The 23800-nt window shown below is 41.5% G+C and overlaps 1 protein-coding gene across 1 annotated transcript in view; it reads right to left on the reverse strand.

Moving 5' to 3' along the window:
* The window catches only part of LOC146045362 (chymotrypsin B-like), a 36560-nt gene extending 18127 nt beyond the window's left edge, over window positions 1-18433 (reverse strand). The window contains exons 1-4 of the mRNA XM_083164130.1: window positions 18382-18433; window positions 16744-16847; window positions 8757-8836; window positions 4813-4891 (exon numbers count right to left, since the gene is read on the reverse strand). Of these exons, the coding sequence (XP_083020256.1) occupies window positions 4813-4891; window positions 8757-8836; window positions 16744-16847; window positions 18382-18433 (315 nt within the window). The remainder of the gene's footprint in view (window positions 1-4812; window positions 4892-8756; window positions 8837-16743; window positions 16848-18381) is intronic.
* Between the last annotated feature and the right edge of the window lie 5367 nt (window positions 18434-23800).

The raw sequence follows: 23800 nt of genomic DNA on the forward strand, positions 1-23800 counted from the left end.
GCTAATAAAAAGCAATTTCTCAAATGTACCTAAAATTGAACAAATTAAATTAACTACAGATGGATCCCCTCTCTTTCATTACCGGCGCTCGCCAGAACATCCCCGCTGGCGAGTGTGGGGGGAGAGGGACTCCATTAGACTGGGAAGTGTGAGTGTCTCGCACGCACGTGCATCCCAGTTAGTCGACGGCTGGGCAGGGGGACCTTGCCTGTCTCTGCTTCAGGCAGATGGGCAGGGTTAGGGGGGTTCGGGGAGGTGATGGGTACTGGCGATGGGAACAAGGGAGGAGGCAGATGGCGGTCGGGAGCTCCGTCAGAACAGCGCATGTGAGCATCTCATGCGCGCGCTCCCCCTTCCAACGGCTGGCGGGGGCTGGTGATAGAATCGCCAGCCCCTGCAAACTTGAGAGGGGCTCCATCTGTAGTAATTGGCTTCCAAAAAATGAATGGCTATCATAGATGCGGAAATCATCAGTGTCTTACTTGTGCCAGGGAGGGAAAAAAATCAACGGAGTTCTAGTCATTTGTTACCAAAAAAAAAAAAAACATTTAAAATAAAAAGCTTTTTGAACTGCAAAATTCCATATGTAATTTATATGATTCAATGCGGGTGCAGCCTACAATATTTGGGCCACACAACGCGTTGTCTTCATGTTCGATATTTGGAACACAGAAGAAACATATTGAAGGGGATTAAAACTCACCCTCTTTCTAAACACTATATATATATATATATATATATATATATATATATATATATATATATATCAGTCCAAGAAAGCACGGCACTTAGGAGGCAATATAGTGAAGCACAAAAAGGTGTATTTAGATCATAAGGACAAGCTTTCGGGGTATCAGCCCCTTCGTCAGGTCAAACACCTACAGCCAGGGCTATTTTTGTGCAGGCTCCAGCAGGAACTGAGGCCCTTATTCTAGTTCACTCTTTCTACCAAAATATTTCTTAGATGGACAAAACCATGTGCTCTGCAGGTGAGGCAAGTGTTACTTGTGCAGAGATAATTAGATTTGGGTGGGGTTTTACACCTGCCCCACCTGCAGTGCACATGGTTTTGTCCATCTAAGAAATATTTTGTTAGAAAGAGTGAACTAGAATAAGGGCCTCAGTTCCTGCTGGAGCCTGCACAAAAATAGCCCTTTCTGTAGGTGTTTGACCTGACGAAGGGGCTGATACCCCGAAAGCTTGTTCTTATGATCTAAATACACCTTTTTGTGCTTCACTATATTGCCTCCTGAGTGCCTTGCTTTCTTGGACTGATATATTGAATTATACCTTCGGGCACCAGGGCCAGTTGCACAGTTGGATATTTGAGTGCCGGCAGAGTTGTATCGTTATATATATATATATAGATATATATATATCTATATATATCTATATATATCTATATATATATATGCAAGTGGGGGTTGACCCCGATAGCGCTTCCAATAGCAGATAGCAGCTACCTCTACAAAATCTCCCCTGTTAGCGGGAGACAACACAGAAACCAGGAAAAAGAATGTAGAGGGCACTAATGAGATTACCACCACCTTATTGTGTGATAAGATTAGACAAATACACAATTTGACATTTTTAGTAACATTTATTTAAAAAACATGGAAAAGACATCTGTGGGTTTAGATTCTTTGAATGGATAACCGCATGGAAAAACCCGACGCGTTTCGTCTCCGAAGAGACTTCCTCAGGGGTACACAAGAATGAGCGGTATGTCGGTCTAAAACCAACACCAAAATCTTTGTAATTCTTTAAAATTCTATATCTCAGAGAGAGATCCTATGGCGAGGAACCTTTAGTAAGGGCCCTTGAAAAAGCGGGGCACTCAAAAATGGGGAGGAGTTAGTACCTTACCCTCTCCTTCAGGGAGTAAATGCTCTGTTCCTGGACCTCCCTGGTAATGTATGATACATATATATAGATATATATATATATATAGATATATATATATATATCTATATATATATATATCTATATATATATATATATATAGCAGACAAACACTCAGCACACAAAACGGCGATGAGATGAATCAGGCGGCACTCCACGGGCTTGTGCAATAATTAAAGTTGTATTAGTGCATAACAATGACGGCAACGTTTCAAGACCGGTGAGGTCTTTTCATCAGGTCCTCAATAGCTCAAAAATGCACGGACAATAATCATTTTTGAGCTATTGAGGACCTGATGAAAAGACCTCACCGGTCTTGAAACGTTGCCCGTCATTTTTATGCACTAATACAACTTTAATTATTGCACAAGCCCGTGGAGTGCCGCCTGATTCATCTCATCGCCGTTTTTTTTGCTGAGTGTTTGACTGCTATATATCTTCCATTGGAAGGCACCGCGGCAATTGGGTTTTCTTATTCTGGAGTGCCAATTACCTGCTGTTCTCTCTCTCTCTCTCTCTCTCTCTCTCTCTCTCTCTCTCTCTCTCTCTCTCTCTCTCTCTCTCTCTATATATATATATATATATATATATATATATATATATATATATATATATAGTCCAGAGGTTTGGCACTCCCTGTAACTCAGGAAAACTCTGCCGGTGCCTCCACTAGAAATGGAATGTAAATATACAACGGTGTGGCACTCGTAGCCAAAACAAAGTACAATAGTCAAGCCAAATAGCAACAACGTTTCAATTTATCAATTGTCTTCAGGTTACCTGAAGACAATTGATAAATTGAAACGTTGTTGCTATTTGGCTTGACTATTGTACTTTGTTTTGGCTACGAGTGCCACACCGTTGTATATTTACATTCCATTTCTAGTGGAGGCACCGTTGTATATTTATATTTATATATATATATATATATATATATATATATATATGCCAAAGTTTAAGTGTTGAGAACATTTATTTTAATGCAATAGAACAAATAAAGTCCATGTGTAGGGGAGGTGATCGATATGGTAAATTATGCAGCAGAGAAGCATATTGGATCTTCTGTTTAAACTCCCTTACACCTAGTGGTCTTAATTATATGAATGAGTTAAATAATGTCTAGAACACAGTATAACTCTGTGTAGGCTCTTTCAACTGTTTAATATGAACCATGTATACTAAGATATGACTGTATATGTGATAATGTGTTATATATAACTGTGGATTCATTCGGGATCATTCTCTCCAATATTCTTTATATTTACACACAGGAAAAATTTAAGTAAAACAGTACCTTAATATAGAGAACATATTATATAGTACAACTATAATAATTAAGTAAAAGGGAATAAATAAATACTGTATTTGCAATAAAGTGAAATTCTTCAAACAATATTTAGAATAATAAGGAGTAATTACATGCTTGCTGCTTTGTTTCAAAATTGTATTTATATAATGTTTATTTTTAATACTGAGAATATCTGGTTATTAGTGTATTACCTTTTAACAGTCAAGGTGCAAAGATTAATTGTTTTTTTTAAGTTGCTGCTGTGGAGACAGACATATTAAAAGTTAAGAGACTGTAGTAATATAAACATGGGGTTAATGTAATATTCAGAAAGTGAGTGATTTGGTAAGAAATTTCCAGTTTTTTTAAAGCGTCAATCATTTACTCTACAAAATCCAACAGGTTTTGCAGGGTAAATGATTTCTGCTTTAATAAAACCTGGAGATTTCTTACCAAATCACTCACTTTCTGAATCTCTCATCCTATTAAATTTCCCCCATGGAGTTTGTATCACAAATTAAATATAATGTATGAAAGTCTGGAAACAATTTGATTGATATGTTGCAATTTAGAATTGTATACAAATATACAGCAAAAGAACTGATAAAGTATTGATGCGTAGCGGCTAACGGAGGTGAAAACGAGGCCTGACTCGCAAGAGACTGTTCAAAATCAGTTTTGGACGTGACTAACTACACATGCACTGCTATGCCAAAGGAGGTCAAAATTAGGCCTTGCGCGCAAAAGACTGCTCAAAATGAGTCTTGTCCATGATTAATTTCATATGCGCAGTGCAGAGAAAAGCCGCTATTTTAATTGGAGCAGTGGCAATGGCATTTTAAACCCTCTGAGGAAGCCACCGAGTCCGTCCAGGTGGAGAAATGACACCGGAGACGCGACAACCATATTGGCCCGCCCAGTACCTGATTCAGAGTGGAAAATCCCAGAAAAGGATTGCATAAATGGAAAAGCACCAGCAGCCGGGGAGACTCTGAAGGATTCGTGAGGGCATTGTGCCGTGAATGGAGTACTGGAGTCCACTTACAGTATGACTGGAAGAGACTTAGGATTTTTTCAATATAAAAACAACTAACAAATACTAATTTGCTAATTGGATGTGCAATAGATATTTACTAACAAACATCTAAAAACTACAACTATTAACCCATTAATTGGAGGAAAAGCTTATTTGAGCACAAACTCAATTTATATTGAGGCTAACAATTTTTATGGGCATTCTTAGCAGAACAACATATAATCAATCAGATTGCTATTGTGTTATTAAATGTATTATTTTAGCTAAAATTCAATTAATTGATTTTTTTTTACATTGGCCAATATATTGTTGTAGTGTATTCTATAATACATTTGTATTAGTATTTCTATCCAAGAAGTGCTGTTTCAATTTGTTTTTCTTGATTCTACCAATCAGGGGACGGTAAACCCTGTGATACAGCAGTATTTTGGATAGAAACTAAGTCAACGCTCAATCATATTGTACTATAGTACATTATAATACATGAATTATTGTACAGAAACCTATTTATGGAAATTGTATTGAAATGTCTATAAATATTTGACTGAAAACAGAAAGCCATAAGCAGGAAACATGCTATACCCACTGTTCCTACAGCCAGAGACTGGATTGCTTCAGCATTTGAGTTTCTATCATGTTCCCCAAGAACAACACGGTCAGTGCTCCTATAAAAAGGAAAATAAGAAAACAAAATAAAGCTGAATTCAATTCTCCAGAGATATTCAAAATAAGAAAGGTTTTGATGATGTTATTATTGATCTTTATTATTGATGTTTAGCTAAATCAGTATGAAACTCCCAATATCCACCTGTAGTTAGCAAAAATATACATTTTATCATTGACGACATTAAACCAGGAATGATTTATGAACTACAGTATGTGCGCCTGTATAAAAGATTACATCTACCCCTCTCTTAAACAATATATGACAATGGAAGAATGGTGCGTATGATCTCTCCTCCATTGCATTTTCACATACTGTATGCTCAAGCCCATTGGCACTCTAAAAACCCATAACCATTTCCACCGGTTTCTACCAGCTGCAGTTTACAGCAAATAATGGCTAGGATCCTCATAGGATGTCCCACCTTTGCAGATTGATGCTTTCCTGTCAATGCTTTGCACATATCACCAACAGTAGATCACTGAGCAACAGCATGATCTAGAGCAAAAAAAGGCTGGTATTGTAATAGGTACTTGTGAAGTTTCACGGCACCAGCACGCGCTACTCTGTGATTGAAACTTGGCAGCTTGCCAGACAGCCTTACTTTACTAAGCTACGTTATCAGCTTAGCGCCTGTTTGAATCCTGGCAGCTTGCCAGACTGCCTTACTTGTAGAATCTACGTTATTAGCGTCCGTAGCGTACAAAGTACCGCGTAGGCAGTACGTAGTTAGCGTAAGCGTCACTGTCTAAGTCTGCGAAATACTGTCTAAATTTAGCATCTAGTTTTAGCGTAGTGAGAAACAGCGTCTAGTTCACCATAGTCAGAAGTTGCATCCCAGTGAGAAACAGTGTCTAAGTCAGTCAGCTGGTAGATTGAGCTGTTAGCATACTGTACTCAGTCAGCTGTAGGATTGTAACATAGTCAGAGCGGTAAGCAGTTAGCGTAGTCAGTCAGCAGTAGGATTGTGTGAGAGACGGATGTATATGATGGCGAACCAGACTATTTTCTCTCTGCCGCAGACGGAGGAGGAGGAGGCGGTGACATTCCTGCAGGGCCACCAATTTCTGCCACACACCCAGACCTGCCCCAATGGTCACCTCATGAGGCTGAGTGTGAGGGAGCGGATGTGGCGCTGCCATATCCGCAGCTGCCGCAAAAAAGTCAGCATCAGGTCAGCTCAGTGGTTTAGTGGGTGTCATTTGATATTTGTCACCCTGATCTGCTTCGTCTACTGCTGGGCTGAAGAGCTGACCAGCATCCGGTTCGCGAGCGTCACCTGGTAATATCGCAGAAGACAATAATTTAATGCGGGAGGCCTGCACTGTTGATCTGTTATCGCAGCCTCACCAGCGCATTGGTGGGCCAGGCACCATCGTGGAGGTGGATGGGAGCCTCTACGTACAGCGAAAGAGCCACGTTGGCTGCATGCTGCCCCAGCAGTGGGTCTTCGGGGGCATCTCGAGGGAGACAGGCCAGTTCTTTATCATGGCAGAGGAGCGGCATGATGCCAGCATGGTAATGGCAGCCAGTGAGGCCCACGTGGAACTGGGTACCACGATCTACAGTGACTGCTGGAGGGTGTATAACACACAGCAGTTGGAGCAGGCTGGGTACCACCATGCCAGGGTCAACCACAGGTACCACTTTGTGGATCCCGACACCAGGGTTTACACCCAGAACACAGAACGGTTGTGGGGTGCTTGCAAGTGGCGCAATAAGCGCCAAAGGGGGACCGCGCATCATCACCTGGACTCGTATCTCCAGTAGTTTATCTGGGGGAAGAGTGTAGGTGCATCCTTCATGCACAGACCCTGCTCCCCCAAGTAGACAAAGTCGACGCCGCAGAGCCAGAGTCAACAGCATCCACTTCTGCAGCTGCTTCCAGTTCAAGTGGTGGTGATGATGGCACTGCAGTTCCTTAATAATGACTTCTTTCTAGATTTTCTTCTTTTTTATGTCTTTTATTGTTCTTAAAATTAATTGTATTGTTATTGAATCATTTTTCCTCATTCTTCTTCTTTATCTTTTACTAAAAAACAGGTAACAGTTAACACATGTCTCATTACTGTCTCAGGTGTATGATTTTACAGGTGTGAATGTGTTCCTGAAACACCCCCACCATCCACGCCATCCCGAAGCGTGGCAAGCACAGCGAGTCCCGCGAGGGGACGCCGTACGCATCCTACCGACCTTTTCACGCTTCGGGATGGCGTGGATAGTGGAAAAAAAACAAGGTCGACAGCTAAGTAGTAGACGCAAAATCCAGACGCCCCCTTTGTTAGCGGTGTGTCAGGCTGTATATTTCTCTGTGGAACTATAAGTACCACAATGACCTGTCAGCGCTAGGCTGCCGCGAAGTCACTACGCTGACAATATAGTTCAAGCTGGAGCCATGAAACTACACAAGTAACGTAGCAACCTGTCAGCGCTGTGCTGCCGCGGAGTCAGTCACTACACTGACAACCTGTAGTTCCACAAAAAAAATAGTTCAAGCTGTAAGGCAAGTAAGGCAGCTATGCTGATAACATAGTATGATGACTACACTACGCTGACTACACTACGCTACTTGTGACTGACTACGCTAGCTGACTGACTTAGACGCTTTTTCTGACTGGGACGCTACTTATGGCTAAGGTGAACTAGACGCTGTTTCTCACTACGCTAAAACTCAACGCTATTTCGCCGATTTTGACAGGGACACTTACGCTAACTACGTACTGCCTACTCTGCTACGGAAGCTGATAACGTAGATGACACAAGTAAGGCAGTCTGGCAAGCTGCCAGGATTCAAACAGGCGCTACGCTGATAACGTAGCTTAGTAAAGTAAGGCTGTCTGGCAAGCTGCCAAGTTTCAATCACAGAGTAGTGCTCACTGGCGCCGTGAAGCTACACAAGTACCTTGTAATATTTTGTTCCTGGTGCAGTATTTATATGTACTCCAAAATATGTTGCCTTGTCATCCAGACTTATTGGTCATCATTATTAGCCCATATTTTTGCGCAACATAAATTGCCTGTTAAGAAACTGTTATTAAATAATATACAGAATAGTTTTTGTGTATTCACAATACACAAAAACTATTTTGTATATTATTTAATAACAGTTTCTTAACAGGCAATTTATGTTGCGCTAAAGCATCTGAAGATGTGGCTTCTTTACAATCTTACTATACAGTACATTGAAATTCCATATGGTGTTGCTATGCAACACAGTAAAACCATTGATAATCTTTTCAAACTTGGACTTACTAAATTCAAAAGAAAACCTTATAAAAACACTAACCAAAATTTTACTTAAATAGAGGAATTTCACAAATGAAACGTAAGGCCCCCTTACACTTGTTCAACTTATTGATCAACAAATTGAACCTGATTGACTCGAGATTTATCCTATGTGCAGAAGGATCACTCTCTTTCAATCTCTTGGTTATACCCAATGACACAGGATTGTGGATTGTGTCCTACACATAAGGCACATAAGATTTTGTCAGACAGGCACATCAGATCTTGTCAGATAAATTGACTCAATCCACCTGAATTGGATCAAATCTCACAAAATCTCACAAAATCTCACAAGTGTAAGGGGCCCTATAATGTAGGCAACCACAACTTTAAGCCTTTTTTAGGTTAAATTATATCAAAAAGGGTCTATTTTGCCGTTTATGTAACCATTTTTTATATACAGTACATCTTCTAGAAGGGTGTACTGTAATTATAATTGTGTTCATTGGCTGTTTAAGTTACTTCTTTCTACACCTGACTACAGTACCATTTCATTTACTGTATATTCATTATTCACTGAATGACACTGAAGCTGCAACTATAAATCGTGTGCAATGACATGGAGCACAAATGAAACTTACAAAACACCACAGTGAGCCGCAGTTACCACCCAGTTACTACTAATCAGGGAACCACCACAAAAATGCCATCCTGTCCTATCCTGCAACACACAAAACATAAATATTTTAAAATTAGCAAATATAAAAATAAACTTTAAAGTATTGTCAGTATTTTGTAAAAAAAACAAAGACATTTTGTAAAACAAAACAGCAGTAGAGCATTTTTAGGAATAATATAGGTAATTGTGCAGACATTTAATGCACAGAAGTGGTAACATGACTCATACATAAAATTATATACATGAATCTTCATATCACATCATAATGTAAATAAAATAACTTAACAATTAGCACAGTGGTTATGCCACTGAAAGAAATGGAATTTGATGGCCTAAAAGAGGGATTTTGTACTTACCATAAATCCTTTTCTCCGAGTCCACAGGTGTCACTGGAGTTACAGTGGGGAATAGAAGGCGACCAGAGGGAGCATGGGCACTTTAAATATAAAATTAGTGTGGCCAACTCATCCCCTTCTACTTCCCCTCTCAGGCAGTCCTAAAGATTGTGCCCGGAAGGGAGCAGAAAGAGAAAATACACTTCCGAAAAGGAGGTTAAACACCTCATAACATTATTCAATACATAAGTAAAGAAGAAACAGTGAGAAAACACACAACCAGACACATACAGAGTCAACAGACCATGTAACATAAAAACAAACAGTAATAAACCGTAACAGGGAAAACTCCAAGGAAGGACCCTGAAATAAACCTGCCCTAGGGCCAGGCGGGCGTCCAGTGACACCTGTGGACTAGGAGAAAAGGATTTATAGTAAGTATAAAATCCCTCTTTCTCCTTCATCCACTAGTTGTCGCTGGAGTTACACTGGGGACGTCCCAGAGCTTCCAACCCGGGTGGGTGAGTGCTGAGAACCCTGGAATACCATGCGGCCAAACACTGAAGCAGGAGCCACAAAGGTATCAAACCTGTAGAACCTAACAAAAGTTCTACTGCCCGACCAGGTAACAGCTCGACAGAGTTGCTGGATGGAGACCCCTCGAGCAGCTGCCCAAGAGGGACCCACCAATCTGGTTGAATGCGCTGTGATGCAAGCAGGAGTCCGAGAAGAGGTGACATATGCCTGATGAATGGTCAGCCAAATCCACCTAGAAAGCATTTGCTTCGAAGCTGTCCACCCATGACGTAATGGGTCGTAGGTGACAAACAGTGTCAGACTTCCTAATGGGGGCTGTGCGAGATACATAGATGCGCAGAGCCCTAACAACATCCAGTGATCTTGCCCCCGGCGAGTCATCTGTAAATGCTAGAACCACAATGGGTTGGTTAAAGTGAAAGGCAGATACTGCCTTTGGTAGAAAAGACAGACAAGTACGGTGCTCCGCTCTGTGAGAATGGAACCAAAGGAAGGGGGAACGACAAGAAAGAGCCCCCAGTTCATATACCCTCCTGGCAGATGCCAGAGCCAGTAGAAGGACAACCTTCCACGTGAGATAGCAAAGGTCCACCTCCTCCAAAGGCTCAAACACTGAACTTTGCAAGTACTGGAGGACCAAGTCAAGGTCCCAGGGGACCTTGTTAAACGTACCACCCCCTGGAAAAAGGTCTGCACTTCAGGAAGGAAGGCCAGTTTGTTTTGGAAAAAGATGGAGAGAGCTGAGACCTGTACCTGCAGGGTATTCAGCCTCAGCCACAAATTCAATCCTTCCTGTAGAAAATGGAGGAGTCTCACCTTTTTTGAACAAGGATGTGGAAACCACGCCTCTCACACCAAACCACATAAGAACTCCATATGCAGTGATAGTGCGCTGAGGTGACGTCTTTCCTTGCACCTAGCATAGTGGGTATCACCGCTCTAGGAATACCAGTACGCCTCAGGATGGACCTTTCAGCAGCCACGCCGTCAATTGAAGATGATTTAAATCTGGGAAGATGAAGGGTCCCTTGCTGAGAACATCATCCTGAAGAGGCAGGGGCCACAGCTCATCTATCAGCAGTGCTGTCAGATTGGTGTACCAAGACCGACGTGGCTAGTCTGGTGCTATAAACAGAGCCATGACTCCCTCTCTCCAGATGCATTGAAAAACTTGAGGTATCAACGGGAACGGTGGAAAGAGGTATACAAACGAAGGGCCATGGAGCGACTAGCGCGTCCACCCTTTTTGCTTGTGGGTCTCGCGTCTGAGCGAAGAACCTGGGGAGTTGAAAGTTGTGTTGGGACACCAACAGGTCCACCTGAGGAAAGCCCCACCGATGGATCATCCTCTGAAAAATCTGAGGGTGTAAGCACCACTCCCCCTGATGTACATCCTGCCGACTGAGAAAGTCAGCCCCCCAGTTTTTTCTCCAGGTATGAAAATGGCCGACAGGGCTAGAGTGTTAGTCTGCGCCCAGAGCAGGAACCTGCTTACCTTCTTCATGGCTGCGCAACTGCGGGTGCCTCCCTGCTTGTTGATATACGCCACGGCCGTGGAGTTGTCGGTCTGGATGGGGATGGCCTTGCCTGGAAGGAGATGTTTCCCCTGGAGAATAGCTTAATAGATGGCTCTTAGCTCCAGAACGTTGATCGAAAGGAGACTCTCTTGTCGTGTCCATAACCCCTTGAACTGGTGTTCCAAGGTGACTGCTCCCCAACCCAGGAGGCTGGCGTCCATGGTGAGGAGGGTCCAATCACAAATCTCTTTCCTTGCTGGAGGTTGGAGGTGTTGAGCCACCAAAGCAAGGACAGGCAAACTCGAGGGGATAGGGTCACCATCTGCTGTAGGTGTAGATGAGATCCAGACCACTGATGTAGAAGCGACAGCGGAAACGGGCGAGAGTGGAACCGGCCGTACTGTATAGCCTCGAAAGTGGATACCCTCTTCCCCAGGAGCCTGGTGCAAAGGTGAACGGACACCTGTCTGTGACGCAGGACAGGCCTGACCAAGGTTTGTAAGGACTGGATCTTGTCAGATGGTGAAAAGATATTCATCTGGACTGTGTCCAGGATCATCCCTAGAAACAAAAGACGCTGAGCTGGGTGAAGCTGTGACTTCTCGACCCATGTTGAATCCACCCATGAGATATGAGGGTCTTCTGTGTGAGAAGAGTGTTCTCTAGCAGGGTTTCCCGGGAAAGACACTTCAGCAGAAGTTCGTCTAGATAGGGAATGATTGTCACCCCCTGAGTGCAGAGAACATCCATCATCACCGCCATCACCTTGGTGAAAATCCAAGGTGCTGACGATAAGGCAAATGGTAGTGCCTGGAACTGCCAGTGATGATCCTGCACCGCAAACCAAAGAAATGTGTGGTGAGGGGGCCAGATGGGGATGAGTAAGTACGCATCCTTGATATCGATAGATACCAGGGACTCTCCCTGTTCCAACCCCTGTATCACTGACTGCAGGGATTCCATCTTGAATTTGACCACCTGCAAGTACGGGTTCAAATCCTTTAAATTGAGAATGGGGCAAACTGAGCCATGCGGCTTTGGCGCAAGAAAAAGACTGGAGTAGTAGCCCTGGGTATGCTGTTCTGTAGGAACTGGAACCACTACTCCTGTGTCTCTTAATTCGACAATGGCTGGCAATAACTGTTGCCCGTTCTCTGGAGGAACTGGCAGCCCTGTCTTGAAAATCCTGTTTGGGGACACAGACTAAAACAAATCTTGTAGCCTAGGGCCACAAGATCCCTTATTCAGATGTCCTGACAGGACTGGAGCCAAAGGAGACTGAAGTTCCGCAGTCGAGATCCCACCCTGGGGTCCCCCAGATGGGACAGAAGACCATCATTCTGTAGGCTTAGTGGTCTTGGGGTCTAGTGTGGTTGTAGAGGCACCTCTGCCGTGACCTCTGGAACCTCGTTGTGATGAAGCACCACCTCTGGATTGACCCGTAAATCTGTTTGAGGGATGAAATGACCAAAAGGATGGAACCTGGGTGGTCCTGCGAGAAGGAGGCGGTGCTGCTGAAGGGAGGAAGTGAGACTTACCTCCTATCGACTGGGATATCCATTTATCCAGCTCTTGGCCGAACAGGACCTCCCCATTGAAAGCCAGGGCCTACACTGCTCATTTAGATTCGGCGTAGCCAGAGGGCTCTATGGGCTGAAATAGATAGCGCAGAAATTCTAGCTGCAACTATACAAATGTCAGAGGAAGCCTATCAGAAAAGTTGAGGCTTCCTGAATCTGCTCAGACAGTTGTAAGAAAGAAGCAGGGTCTGAACCCTCATTTATATCAGATGAGATTTGTGAGGCCCACACCACCTATGGCCTTATTAACCTGGCATCCGACTTGCGGCAGACGCTTTAACACCCCAGCAGCTGAAAAACTATTTTTATTTTTTTTATTTAAATACGTTTTTACCCTATATAAAGGAACAAACAAGCAGCTAAAGATATCTTGAAAAAGTGCGTTAGCACTAAACACATTGATAATCAGCCTGCACCGTGGAGCGCCCTGCCTCTGCCCTGCCCACCCGACTTCAAAGCACAAGCAGCGGCCAAGGAGTGACGTCACTGCCAGCTGAGTGGACCAAAGGAGAAGACGCAGCTCACTTCCAACTGCCGCCAGCACCTCCTACAGTCCATGACTTCCTCCCCACACTGGAGCCGAACGGACTGAAAGGAGAAGACGCGGCTTTCTTTCAACTGCCGCCAGCTCCCCGCACCATCCACCACGGAGCCAGGCCATGGAATTTCCAAAAAGTACTACATAAGGAGTGTAAACATTGTAAACTCATGGTATACATTTATTATTGGTTTCCTTTCCCTTCTTTCATCGCAATTTTATTTAATTTATTTTATTCTTATTTTTACTCTTATATTTATTTATTTTAATTTATTTTATTTTCATTTTTTATATTATTTTATTTAATTTTATTTATTTTTTATTTTCATCACCTATATCTACAGCTACTCTCTACACTTTTCTGCCAAAATTACTTGCTCTTACTCATATTCCATCCCCATGCAGGTGTCTCTTTACTTTATTAAAATTTCCTCCCACGACCAAAAATAGCGCTCATCTTTCCATAAATGTACTATTATTTCTAATTGAGCTGCTCCACAAGACAGCAAAGTATATACCCTGCTCTTTATCATCTAATGAGTACCAAGTTTAAGACCTCTAGATAAATAAAACAATTGCTGATGTTGTTTTTTTATTTTGTTTCATTATTTGTTATATTAATTTAACAGCATTCTCTTTTAATAAAAACTAACTCTAATTGAGCTAAAACTTTCAGCTTTTAAAACATGTAATACAGCTTGAGTCTCCTATATCCAAATGGCAATTTTTAATTGTATAAAATTATATTCAGGCTGTGTTTAGAAGGTGTATATGAAACATACACATTAAATGACAGCACCTCTGTCTTACATGATAGCCAATATGCAGGGAAAATGTATGAACAGTCAGCACTCAGCAGCATTGCGTTCCACTCCCTGCCACTATCCACTAAACAGCAGCAGGGTGGCAGCCGGCCAGGGGCTCCTTCCCAGCAGCACATCAGCACATCAGCTCCAGGATACATCGCCGAAAGGAGGAGTTTATGCTTCTCACTTCGGAGGACAAGATGTGAATACATATTGTTGATATACCTTCCTGATTTGCCTCATTAATGAGGTGAAGCAGGAATTGTTATAAATGAGCATTAAGCGCCGCTATAATACATCTACCCCACTATTAGTTAAGTACAGAGGTGGGCAACAGGCGGCCCGCGGGACGCTCAAGTCAGACCCGCCACACTGACCTCTGTCCCTATGACAAGCGGCCCGACTAGCATTAGCCGCTTGTCATTTAACTGGAAGCCGCAGGGCTAAAACAAGTGCGGTGCCACCTGTTCCACTGCCGCCAATGCCTGACTGCGCCTGCCGCGTACAGCATGACTGGGAGTGTGGGAGGGGACACTGTGACTCGTCAGTCGCCTCCCCGCGATAGGTTGGTGTGGCCATCACGTGACAACGCCGCCTCCCTCACTCCCAGTAATTCTGTGCGGGGCGGGCGCAGTCCGGTTTTTGGCAGGCGCTTGACTCTCCTGGCTTCCCCTCGCTCCGCGTGACTCCTGGCTTCCCCTTGCTCAGCCCCACTGTGCAAAGGAAGCCTAACATAAGTGGGTACGTTTTTGATAAACCATTTTATTTAAATATGTGTTTCTAGTCCATAATATATTATGGTAAACAGTTGGATGCATTTCCCTTAAAGAATAATGATAATAGTTTGCCAAGGAAATGCTATACTTTGGCAGATTATTGCCAAGAATAATATTTATCTCCATAAAATAGCAAGGTTCCTGAACACATCTCAAATAGTTTTGTCAAGGCTTTAAGCATATTACAGTACAAATGCTGGAGAGGAAATGGAAGATGACTAAGTAGCAGTAGGACCCCAGAAGGCAAAAAATGGCCACAATGTCAAATTAGTTGTCAATTATCTAATTTATAATTATATATAATTTATACAGCATTACTGCGACTGGGAGTGTGGGAGGGGATGCGGTGACGTGGCAGCCGCCTCCCAGCCATTGGTTGGTGCGGCTGCAGCACGACCACGTCCCCTTCCACACTCCCAATAATGCTGGGCGGGCGCAGTCAGGTATAGGCGGCCGCGTGACTCTCCTGGCTTCCCCTGACCTCTCCTGGCTTCCCCTCGCTAAGGCACCACGGCCCTGAAAAATAATAATAAATAAAAATAAGGAGCTGCCAGACAATTAGTTTATGTGTGTGTGTGTATGTGTATATATATATATATATATATATATATATATATGTGTGTGTGTGTGTGTATGTATTTATGTGACCACACCCCCTTTTGCATGGTCACACCCACTTTTCCTGAGCGCGGCCCTCGAACATTTACTGGAAGTGTTAAGCGGCCCCCCCAGCTGAAATTATTGCCCAAATAAAAAGCAAATTTAGACCTTTGCAAAACCATTTTGCACTACACATGTGACATAAAAAAAATGGGTACTTGTTTCTTAGCACGGCGCCAGCGATGGAAATTGTATCCATCGGGTCCCAAAAAATCGCGTTGATCGCATCGCATGCAACCAAATTGCATGTGATGCGATCAATGCGATTTTTACATTGGAACCAATGTAAAATGGTCCCTGAGACCCGATTTTACATTGGCCCCAATGTTAAATGCCCCCCAGACCCCAATTTTCATTGTATCCCCACCCTGATGGGTCAAATGCCCCCCCATTGTTAATGCCACCCCATAAACGCCAACCCGAAGCCACCGAGTCCGACGCGCATTACTTCACAGGTATTACGTATCCCCTCGCGGGGCTCGCTGCGCTCGCCACGCTTCGGGCTCGGTGGCTCGATGCGATTGCCACACTATATAAAATCAACTCCACGCCGATGTGGATAGTGGGGGTATGAAAAGGTCGAAGGACGCGTACCGCCACCCCTCGCGGGCTCGCTGCGCTCGCCACGCTTCGGGATGGCATTCATCGTGGGGTGGCGTTAACAAAGGGGGGGCATTTGTCATGTAAAATACCCATCAGGGTGGGTAAACAATCAAAAAGCGGGTCCATTGGGCCATTTAACATTGTTCCCTATGTAAAATCGGGTCCATTGCATCGGTCACATTGTATGCCATTATATTGGCATACAATGGACCCGATTTTACATAGGAATTTAACATTAAATACAATGCATTCAATGTTAAATCGCGTCGGTCGCATCGGGACCTTAACTTAAGGTATGCTATGGACGCGATGGACGTGATTTTTTCATTGCCGGGGAAAAGGCTAAAAATAGCCCTAAAATCGTGTCGGTCGCGTCCATCGCATACCTTAAGTTAAGGTATGCGACCACTCAAGACGGGCGCCGTGCTAGGAAACAAGTACCTAAAAATGTTCAGATAAATTTAGTGTTGGAAGGTACTTGTCCTAGGGCAGTTTGTGACCCAATCTTTAGTCAATCAGTTCCCATAATTGTAAACTAAATATTATATAATTAAACACCATAAAAATCGTGTTATTTTGTAATTTATGTTAAAGTACCTGCAGGGAGACTTGCCATGGCCAAGATCCAGAAACTGCCTCTTCACCATTCACAATTCTGGCATAACCAGACACTACTGGGGATATTTGGGGTATTCCACAGCCTGGAAGAAATAAAGGCTTTGCCACTATACAGTATAGATTATAAGCATTGTTTGTCCTATTTCAATGGCATAGATAAACACAGGGACAGCTCTGCTATTAGGCAGTTTTGGCAGCTGCCTAGAAGCTCCAGCATCTGTGGGGGAAATCCTGATTTTGACTATGACACAATTAGGTATGACTCTGATAAAGACATCCTTGTTGAACATAATGCAAATAGCAGTTGCTTGGACTTCTAAGACATCACCATCACACTTTGGAAAGTCAGTATTGGTAGTGGTAGCAGTAAGTTAAAGTTTGGCCTAGGGTGTCAAAAAAAAGCCTTGTGCGGGCCCTGAAAATATCCTACCAGGACATTTCTGAAAGAGTACTCCTTGTTAATACCAAATCATGTACTTTTTATGAGATATGGATTGGGAGTATGGGACAAATGTAATAGGGAGTGAGAATCAGAAAGTGAGAGATTTTGGGAGAGTTTTACCATTTTTTTAAAAGCGAAAATCAATTACATGACAAAAGCAGCCTGGTTTTTCAGTGTAAATGATTACTGCTTTAGAAAATTTGAAAACTCTCCCAAAATCTCTCACTTTCTGATTCTCACACCCTATTACATTTGTCTCTCTCTCTCTCTCTCTCTCTCTCTCTCTCTCTCTCTCTCTCTCTCTATATATATATATATATATATATATATATATATATATATATATATATATTATATTTAAACCCTTTGAGTGCCAATGTTGGAGAGAGAGATCCTCAAAAAATCCGCTAAATATACCTGCAGTGCTCACAGTGACTTTTCTTTTTTTAGGTGCAATATTTAACTAAACTTCAATTAATTTTAATGCCTGTATTTTTATTTATTTATACTACAAAAGAAGTTGCTGTGAGCGAAGCTGGCATTTTTATCGGGTAATTTGAGGATCTCTCACAGCATGGTTGGTATTTAAAGGGTAAAGTATCACAGATTGATAACATATTACCAATATATATTGGCAGGTATTCAATGCTGTTTGCGAGTGGTGACAGCGAGCAGGGCTTCCTGCTCGCTGTCACCACTCACCCTGACAGCATTCAACACAGCCTCCGCATCCGCCAATTCCCCCTCGCTCCGTTTTTTGAGCGAAGGGGAATTGGCGGATGTGGCTCCAGAAGCAGCGAGACCCGCAGCTAAAAACTGCAAGTTTTCTGCAGTAGCCGCGGGTCTCGCTGTTTTGGGGAATTCTCGCCGTCCTGTGACGGCGAGGATTTCCCCAGTACGTTGAATAGAGCGAGCGGCCGGCGCGGGGGTTAAACAGCGAGGATCACTGGTTTTCAGCAATCCTCGCTGTTTAACCCCCTCGCCAGCCGCTCGCTGCGGCATTGAATACCCCTCTCTGAGTTTGCAAATACAGTAGGAAGTTGAAGAGGTTCTATCTATTTGAAATATTTGCCATTCAGAATTTTAAATATTTAAAATATTTAATTTTAAATAGATATGGAGACACTGTGTCATAAAGTACACTATAATATTAAAAATTAATAAACTAAACTCACCATAAGCTGTGCTGACAAACGCCAAACAGTATACAAGCCACAGGAAAGTCATTATTAATAGTGTTTTCCTGTTGCATTTTTAGGAGAACTTATATAGGAATAGAACTATATGTGATAGGACATTGATCAGCTTAATGACCTGAGGAAATGTGACAGTTCAAGGAGAACAAACAACATATATTCAGAAGTTTCCATCTGTTAGAAATCTAGCATTCCCTAGTAACTGAGGCTATGGATAATTAACCTTTATACTAGTATCTGTACTTAAAATATAAACATACTAAAAATAACATCTAACCAAAAACGTTCCACATTAGCAAAAATTCTATACGTCTTTCCTGGGCTTTTATTTTTTTAACACTTTTTATCGGCATGAAAATACTAAAAACAGAGTTACATTGATACATATACAGTATTGAGAGTTTTAGCATTGCAAGAAATCAAAAAGGTAAAAAAACAAATACAGTAGCACAGAATACCGTAAGAACAGTATTATAAGTAATGACAGTTACAGAAAGGTCATGCATTTTCAATATTGAAAAATTAGAAGGAAAGAGTTCAGAGCCAAGAGAAAGAGAAAACAAGAGTAAAAAGTTTTAAGGGTAGAGGTGGGTGGGGGTGTCAGAGGGAAACATGGTTTCAGCCCATCAATGAGTCAAAAGAAAAGGTGGAAACAGACAAATTAAATGAAATAAAAAGGTCTATAATATAATTCTATATCAATTTCCAATTAAGTGAGGTTTTGAAGCATGGACACTGTCTCTAGTCGTCATTGGTAAATAATGTAAATATAATTCCCATTTCTTGTGAAATCGAGCAAGGAACAAATATGAACAAGCTACTTAAAGACTAAATGGAATTATTATAGGGAATTCTACTGTAGAGAAGGACATGGGGGTCATCATAGATGAAAAATTGGGTAATAGTGCACACTGCTCAAGTGCAGCAGCAAAAGCAAACTGAACACTGACATGCATTAACAGGGGTATGGATTCAAGGGATGCCAATGTGATAGTGCCTTTTTGCAAACCATTGGTGAGACCACACTTGGAATATTGTGTTCAGTTCTGGGAACCTCACCTTAAAAACGACATAAATGAATTGGAACAGGTACAGAGAAGGGCGACTAAGCTATAAAAAGGTCTTGAATCACTAGAATACAACAATAGGTTAACCAGACTGAATATGTTTTCACTGGAGAAACTGAGGTTGAGAGGTGATATTATTAGTATGTTCAAATAAAGGATTGGGAATCATATGGAACTGGAAGATGATTGTTTAATAACAGGTCTATACTTAAGACACGCCGGCATGTACTGAGGCTCGAGGAAAATAAATTCCGAACTGAATTAAGAAGGATTCATCACCATTAGAGCAGTAACATTCTGGAACTCATTGCCGGTGGTGGGGGTGGGGGTGGTGGGGGGTGGTTACAGCAACTACTATTAATGAATTTAGATCAAAACTGGATGTATTTTTGGCCACTAAGGGAATCCTATAGATATGACTTACTCAAGTCAGTAGTTACAGGTTAGATAGGTTGAACTCGATGGACTAACGTATTTTTTCAGCCTAAATTACTATGTTATGATGTTACTATGTAAGTTACCTTTTAATCAGACCTGTAGCTAGGGGATATGGTGCCCAAAGCAAGTATATGTTTCTGTACCCCCTCCCCCAATTGTCATTTAGACGTACATAATGCCCACAGGAGTAGAGCAGCTTGTGCACATTATACCAACAGTAGGAGCACCTCCTACACATAATGGCCACAGGAGAAGCACTTTTTAGTGTGCACAGGCGTAGTGCTGCTTACACACATAGAGGGGGTTTTTAGTTATTGGTTATTGGTTTGTGCCCCCGCGCTTTCACACAAGGGACCGATGTTTTGCATCTGTGCATGTGCAGATGCACGGTGCGAGCAAGCACGGGGAACTACTTTTTTGCTGTCCTGCTCGCACCTGGGCCCCCTGCCATGGTGTGAGCAGGACAGCAAAAAAGTGTGGGGTGGCAGTGGAGAGTAGAAAACTCCCCAAAAAAGAGAATGAGGGCATTATTCCAGAGAGATCAGACAATACAGGATTCATCAATCTTTCAAAAAAGGAATTATCAAAATAACAAGCCCAGATATTAAACAAAGGGCTAAAATTTGCGCCAGGTCAGCATTCTAAAATTTTGACTTTGAGGGTTATGATACTTTACCTCCTAATGCTGTGGGAGAGCTGCTCCTAGCCTTGTTAAGGCCATTAGTCTTATTTCAGCCCCTGTCAGATATCCATATATATATCCTTTAGAACTTGGGTGGGTGGGAAGGGAAGGGGTAGGTTAGATTAGCATTAGTGTAGTTAGTATATTAATGGTGGGTAGTATCGAAGGGGTAGGTTAGTTTTTTTGGCACAATTAGCTACCATAGAAGCTAAGGGCCATTAATTTACTTTATCCTCTAGGAAGGTTTCTTTATGGGATCCAAGTACGCCTGAGTTGGGGGTGGATTGTACAGGGTGGGGGGGTTATGTGGTAGGTTTGTTTTGAGGGGTTATGGGGAGGTTGCTTTTTTATTCCTATTTGTTACAGGCTATTTATTATATTTGATGCACCAACAATCTTTGTTATATACACTCCAGCTTATATATAACTAACTGTGCCCCAATGGCGCCTTCGGGTCTTTTGGTTTTTATCTCCTTGACATGAGGATACTCCACAACTCCTGACTATAATCTATATCTAATGCCTGTATGAAATATGTTGTTCATACGTTGTACTGCAGCATGTTGTCTATGTAAAGTATGTCTAATGTAGTTTAAGGCATTTTGTTATTTACAGAAAATTGATTGAAAACACTGAATTAAAAAAAAAAGATAGGAATCTGTTTTTTTCTACATAAAGATATTCATATTCCTTTTTACATATTATGCCATCATTTTTCTGCTTTAAACTTTAGGTACACATCCAAAATGTACTACTGAGTTGAAAGAAGTGGATTCTGGTGCATAGTTTTGAAACCGAAGTCAGAAAAATAATAACATCCATATCAACATTTTTATAAGCCCTGGACCTGTCGTTTTGGTCAAAAAATGAAAATTCTAAAAGTTCCTGTTTTTCTGCTTTAAATTCTAAGTGCACATACAAAATGTATTACTGAGTTGAAAGAAGTTGATTGTGTTGCATGGTTTTGAAACCGCAGTCAGAAAAAAAATCACATCCATATCAACATTTTTATAAGCCCCGGAACTGTCGTTTTGGTAAAAAAATGAAAATTTTAAAAGTTCCTGTTTTTTCTGCTTTAAACTCTAGGTAGACATCCAAAATGTATTACTGAGTTTAAAGAAGTGAATTCTGTTGCATGGTTTTGAAACCGCAGTCAGAAAAAGAATTACATCCATATCAACATTTTTATAAGCTCAAGACCTGTCGTTTTGGTCAAAAAAATAAAATTCTAAAAGTTCCTGTTTTTCTGCTTTAAACTCTAAGTACACATCCAAAATGTATTACTGAGTTGAAAGAAGTGCATTCTGGTGCATGGTTTTGAAACCGCAGTCAGAAAAAACATCACAACCATATCAACATGTTTTTAACCCCCGGGGCTGTCGTTTTGGTCAAAAAATGAAAATTCTAAAAGTTCCTGTTTTTCTGCTTTAAACTCTAGGTACACATTCAAAATGTATTACTGACTTGAAAGAAGTGGATTCTGGTGCATGGTTTTGAAACCGCAGTCAGAAAAAAAATCACATCCATATCAACATGTTTATAACCCCCGGGGCTGTCGTTTTGGTCAAAAAATGAAAATTCTAAAAGTTCCTGTTTTTCTGCTTTAAACTCTAGGTACACATCCAAAATGTATTACTGAGTTGAAAGAAGTGGATTCTGGTGCATGGTTTTGAAACCGCAGTCAGAAAAAAAAATCACATATATATCAACATTTTTATAACTCCCGGGGCTGTCGTTTTGGTCAAAAAATGAAAATTCTAAAAGTTCCTGTTTTTCTGCTTTAAACTCTAGGTACACATCCAAAATGTATTACTGAGTTGAAAGAAGTGGATTCTGGTGCATGGTTTTGAAACCGCAGTCAGAAAAAAAATCACATCCATATCAACATGTCTATAACCCCCGGGGCTGTCGTTTTGGTCAAAAAATGAAAATTCTAAAAGTTCCTGTTTTTCTGCTTTAAACTCTAGGTACACATCCAAAATGTATTACTGAGTTGAAAGAAGTGGATTCTGGTGCATGGTTTTGAAACTGCAGTCAGAAAAAAAATCACATCCATATCAACATGTTTATAACCCCCGGGGCTGTCGTTTTGGTCAAAAAATGAAAATTCTAAAAGTTCCTGTTTTTCTGCTTTAAACTCTAGGTACACATCCAAAATGTATTACTGAGTTGAAAGAAGTGGATTCTGGTGCATGGTTTTGAAACCGCAGTCAGAAAAAAAAATCACATATATATCAACATTTTTATAACTCCCGGGGCTGTCGTTTTGGTCAAAAAATGAAAATTCTAAAAGTTCCTGTTTTTCTGCTTTAAACTCTAGGTACACATCCAAAATGTATTACTGAGTTGAAAGAAGTGGATTCTGGTGCATGGTTTTGAAACCGCAGTCAGAAAAAAAATCACATCCATATCAACATGTCTATAACCCCCGGGGCTGTCGTTTTGGTCAAAAAATGAAAATTCTAAAAGTTCCTGTTTTTCTGCTTTAAACTCTAGGTACACATCCAAAATGTATTACTGAGTTGAAAGAAGTGGATTCTGGTGCATGGTTTTGAAACTGCAGTCAGAAAAAAAATCACATCCATATCAACATGTTTATAACCCCCGGGGCTGTCGTTTTGGTCAAAAAATGAAAATTCTAAAAGTTCCTGTTTTACTGCTTTAAACTCTAGGTACACATCCAAAATGTATTACTGACTTGAAAGAAGTGGATTCTGGTGCATGGTTTTGAAACCGCAGTCAGAAAAAAAAATCACATATATATCAACATTTTTATAACTCCCGGGGCTGTCGTTTTGGTCAAAAAATGAAAATTCTAAAAGTTCCTGTTTTTCTGCTTTAAACTCTAGGTACACATCCAAAATGTATTACTGAGTTGAAAGAAGTGGATTCTGGTGCATGGTTTTGAAACCGCAGTCAGAAAAAAAATCACATCCATATCAACATGTTTATAACCCCCGGGGCTGTCGTTTTGGTCAAAAAATGAAAATTCTAAAAGTTCCTGTTTTTCTGCTTTAAACTCTAGGTACACATCCAAAATGTATTACTGAGTTGAAAGAAGTGGATTCTGGTGCATGGTTTTGAAATCGCAGTCAGAAAAAAAATCACATCCATATCAACATGTTTATAACCCCCGGGGCTGTCGTTCTGGTCAAAAAATGAAAATTCTAAAAGTTCCTGTTTTTCTGCTTTAAACTCTAGGTACACATCC

This window comes from Crinia signifera, chromosome 11, assembly GCF_055691185.1.
Source record: "Crinia signifera chromosome 11, ASM5569118v1, whole genome shotgun sequence".
Lineage (NCBI taxonomy): Eukaryota > Metazoa > Chordata > Amphibia > Anura > Myobatrachidae > Crinia > Crinia signifera.